Below are 4,228 nucleotides of genomic sequence, written 5' to 3' on the forward strand. Positions count from 1 at the left end.
AACTTAAAATTAAGAAGGTAATTGAACATGATCAGGATCTGGGAATCGGCGATCATTAATATTGACGGCAACCTTTAATTAGGAGGACTTCGATATATATTTGGATTTTCACTTGTGGCCGTAGTTTAACAAGCAATAAAGGAAATAGCTAGCTAGGAAAAATATAAAGAGAGAAGGAACAAAAAACCAAAAGAAAATTTATAACTCTTTTGCATAATTCTATTAATTAAAACATGCTTATATATGATTCATAATTCAAATTGTACATGATGTTTTCAGATGATCATGAAATGCATTAGGCCTGAAAGACGTGAATTAAGATCATATATATATGCTTTAAGGTACCTAATTCAATCATATATAAAGCATGCATGTTTTAAGATCATGAACTGGATAAGATGAACTTTTCCCTTTTTGTACTCAAAGGTCGCATGAACTTATCATATTGTATAGTTGAAGTAACGTACTAGTTAAAATTGAATTAGGTACCTTAGTTTATTGAATTCTTGATTTCTTGTGACTCAAATGATCATCTCTGCAAGTAATCGTCGGTACCCGAAATTGACCTTGCTATTCGTCGTTGATTTCTTCGATCGCCGCCTTTTGAGAAACAAGATTTTACACGTTTAAACCTAATTAGAGTTCCCTTTAATTCTTGAATTGTAATTTCTATATCATTTGTACACATGATATATAGGGAATTTATAATTATTGACTTTATAAGTTGGGGATATCCGATCCCCGTACCCCATGCTAGCAGACCCAACTAGCCCCACGTTGGCTTTATTGTATTCACCTATCATTCTTACCAAATTCTCTCAAGTCATACCTACAATTCTCACATGCGTTTAAGTACTGTGTAATGCATGATGCCTCATTGTCCATAACCAGTAAATGGGACCATTTTTATGCCAAGGCATACAGTTAGAATCATCTGAGTTTTTCAATTGTTGACAATTTATAACTTGGTCCATGCAGACTCATGAATTGTATGTTAGTGCGTGGTCTAATTTGAACAAGTACGCGCGTCATATCCAAGAAAGCACAAACGAGATAAAGTTGAAGAATGTTTATGATCTGGTGACTTTTTCAAGGTCGTGATCCCTTACACGTACTAAGCATTATTTTGTTGGAATTTGGAATCATAAGCCTATAAATACCTTACAATTCTTGTTAAAATGATATCAAGATCGCAAAATCCTAATTTCAAAGGCTCATAAGATCTCTCTCTCTCTCTCTCTCTCTCTCTCTCTCTCTCTCTCTCTCTCTCTCTCTCGCTCGCTCTCGCTCTCTGATATCTGTACCTTATTCTCCATGGAAACAACAAATGTAACCCTGCAGCCTTCAACTTTTGGAAAACTGATCACCGTTCTCAGCATTGATGGTGGTGGAATTAGAGGAGTTATCCCAGGAACTATCCTTAGCTTTTTAGAATCTGAGCTGCAGGTCGACTATATTACTCTAGCAACATGCATGCATGTTAATATGAAGAGCATATTCCACGTTCAGAATATCACGCATTCCATTTTTATTTTTAGTCGACTCAATGATGCTGATCCATACACCATATATTAATTATATATGCATGCACACGCATGCGTAAACACCCACACATTAATTAGTATAGAAACACAAAAACATAGATACATTATTTAGATTATATCTTAATTTGTTTGGTTATGGTGCAGAAACTGGACGGTGAAGATGCAAGAATCGCAGATTACTTTGATGTGATTGCAGGAACAAGCACAGGCGGTCTTGTGACTGCCATGCTGACAAGCCCAAATGAAAAGAACCGACCCTTGTTTGCCGCCAAGGATATCAAGGACTTCTACCTAAACCAATGCCCTAAAATATTCCCACAAAACAGGTGAACTCTATTTATTTATTTTTATTGTATTCAATTGATCCACAACTCGTTTTACAGTCATTAACATGAACTCGATCATGATATATTTGAATTCCAGTTGCGCATGGTTCCCTCATATTACAAAGATAATGAAAGCTTTATCCGGACCAAAATACGATGGCAAGTATCTACACAGCCTTGTCAAGGAAAAACTTGGGAGCACAAGGTTGCACCAGACATTGACCAATATTGTCATCCCAACATTTGACATTAAGCGGCTCCAGCCAACTGTCTTCTCCAGCTACGAGGTACGTAGAACTACTATTTAAAATCACGTACGTTTCCATATTTTCCACTCACAAGCGAAATGAGGGATTACGATGTTCTTGATGACCATTAATGAGTTAGCTAGAAAGTTATAACCTTCAATTTAATGGAGCTCAGTTCTAATTATAACTTCCAATTTTAATCTGATTAATTTTCCATGCACCAGGTGAAGAGAAACCCAAGCTCAGATGCCTTACTCTCTGACATATGCATCGCAACCTCAGCAGCACCAACTTATCTTCCTGCTCATTACTTTCAAACCAAAGACCCCGCAGGAAAAGTTCGAGACTTTAACCTAGTAGACGGTGGCGTTGCGGCAAATAATCCGGTACGTACGTACATATATATCATATGATATCATATATCGGCCTACACATGCAAACAAATCTAAATTCCCATTTCCTTTTTCTTTAGAAAATTAATTTACTAAATTTGTGCATTAAATAATATTCTAGGCTTTGCTTGCCATCGGTGAAGTAACAAAGGAGGTCACTAAAGGAAATACAGACTTCCTTCCCATGCAACCGATGGACTACGGAAAGTTTCTGGTAATATCATTAGGAACTGGATCTTCAAAAGTTGCGAAGAAATTTAATGCGCATGAGGCAGCTAAGTGGGGCATTTTGAGCTGGCTAACCAATGGGGGTTCCACACCTATTGTTGATATATTTACACAAGCAAGTGCGGATATGGTCGACTTGCACCTTTCTGTTGTTTTCCAAGCCCTTCAGTCAGCGCAAAGCTATCTACGGATTCAGGTATATATATTTTTATTATTATTATACATGGCCGCCAATATTTCTCCATAAACGGATGCGTGCATGAATATATGAAATTCAAAAGCCTTTTATCAATTCAACCTTTCTAATTCATGCATTTACAGGACGACAAGTTGACTGGGGATATCTCTTCTGTGGATATAGCCACAAAGAAGAATTTGGATGATCTTGTGAAAGTTGGTGAAGAATTGCTAAAAGAGCCAGTTTCTAGGGTGAATTTGGAAACTGGACTTTTCGAGCGTTCTGGCCATGAAACTAATGAAGAAGCTCTCAGAAGGTACGTATCTGGCTATATATAACTCTATATAATTAATTAATTAAACTTTGACAATTGCTTAATTTGATGAATTGATCTATTAATTATAAGTTAATTATCACGTTTATAAATTAACTCGATGTTAGTCAAATGGAATATTTATCAAACTCGTTTATTTCTTGCAGGTTTGCGAAAATACTATCCCAAGAGAGGCAGCTTCGCCATGCTAAGTCCCCTAATGGACAGGCCGCAAATTCCAAATGATGTTACACTAATTTAAGCGATCGAAGAAATTAATGTTTGTGTCATCATGAATAGATATTTGATTAATTATTTTGTAATTGGAAGTTGTGAAAAAATTATTGTAAGGTTGAGGTGGAAGCACATAATAATCCACCATTTGACCGAGTCATTCCAAATTAATTATGTAATTTAATTTTCTGTTTTTTCATCGATTTTTTATTGTGTGATCAATAAAAATAAGGCAATTACCTGCCAACTCTGTTTTTTACAGCATTTTCTCTCAATCAAATTGCAACTAATTTCTTGGAACTATTGTTCTTGCATGAAACTATATATATATATATATATATATATATATATATATATATATATATTGTATCATGAGTTCGATTTCCTTCCTTAGTTTCACTGCCCGTCAGTATTTCTGCTTCTTTGCCTCAGATTCACCCACACAAATGCCATGCAGATTCACTGTCCTCTAGCTAGGGATCGAATGGCCTATATATGCAAACTAGCTAGGCCTATATATGCAATTTCATATATTTACCGCTGATATGTTGATGTCCAATTTTATGTATATATATACGAAAGCGCGCGCCGTGCAGATCGCTGATCACCATATATATTAGAAGTCTCGTTGCACGTACGTGATGCTCGGATTCGACATATGTTGAACGCTCGATCGCTTTCATCAACTGCATGCAATTAAAGACTAACACAATATTATATAATATATATATCTCTGACTAAGCCAAATGTTTGACTATATTGATT

The 4,228-nt window shown here is 35.8% G+C and overlaps 1 protein-coding gene across 1 annotated transcript; it reads left to right on the top strand.

Annotated features, from left to right (window-relative positions):
- The first annotated feature begins 1,189 nt into the window (after window positions 1-1,189).
- LOC121266200 (patatin-like protein 2) lies at window positions 1,190-3,712 on the top strand. The gene is made up of 7 exons (XM_041169959.1): window positions 1,190-1,446; window positions 1,689-1,870; window positions 1,968-2,157; window positions 2,343-2,504; window positions 2,632-2,934; window positions 3,060-3,232; window positions 3,397-3,712. Exons 1-7 carry the CDS (start codon window positions 1,315-1,317, stop codon window positions 3,473-3,475), a joined length of 1,221 nt encoding a protein of 406 aa, XP_041025893.1. The 5' UTR covers window positions 1,190-1,314; the 3' UTR covers window positions 3,476-3,712.
- The last annotated feature ends 516 nt before the right edge of the window (window positions 3,713-4,228 follow it).

This window comes from Juglans microcarpa x Juglans regia, chromosome 5D, assembly GCF_004785595.1.
Source record: "Juglans microcarpa x Juglans regia isolate MS1-56 chromosome 5D, Jm3101_v1.0, whole genome shotgun sequence".
Classification (NCBI taxonomy): domain Eukaryota; kingdom Viridiplantae; phylum Streptophyta; class Magnoliopsida; order Fagales; family Juglandaceae; genus Juglans; species Juglans microcarpa x Juglans regia.

Excerpts from the sequence above, each read along its gene's own strand:
- LOC121266200 (XM_041169959.1), top strand. The coding sequence starts at position 1,315 with ATGGAAACAACAAATGTAACCCTGCAGCCTTCAACTTTTGGAAAACTG. Across the intron at positions 1,447-1,688 it reads TTTTAGAATCTGAGCTGCAG|AAACTGGACGGTGAAGATGC; the intron begins GTCGACTATATT and ends GTTATGGTGCAG. Across the intron at positions 3,233-3,396 it reads AATGAAGAAGCTCTCAGAAG|GTTTGCGAAAATACTATCCC; the intron begins GTACGTATCTGG and ends TATTTCTTGCAG.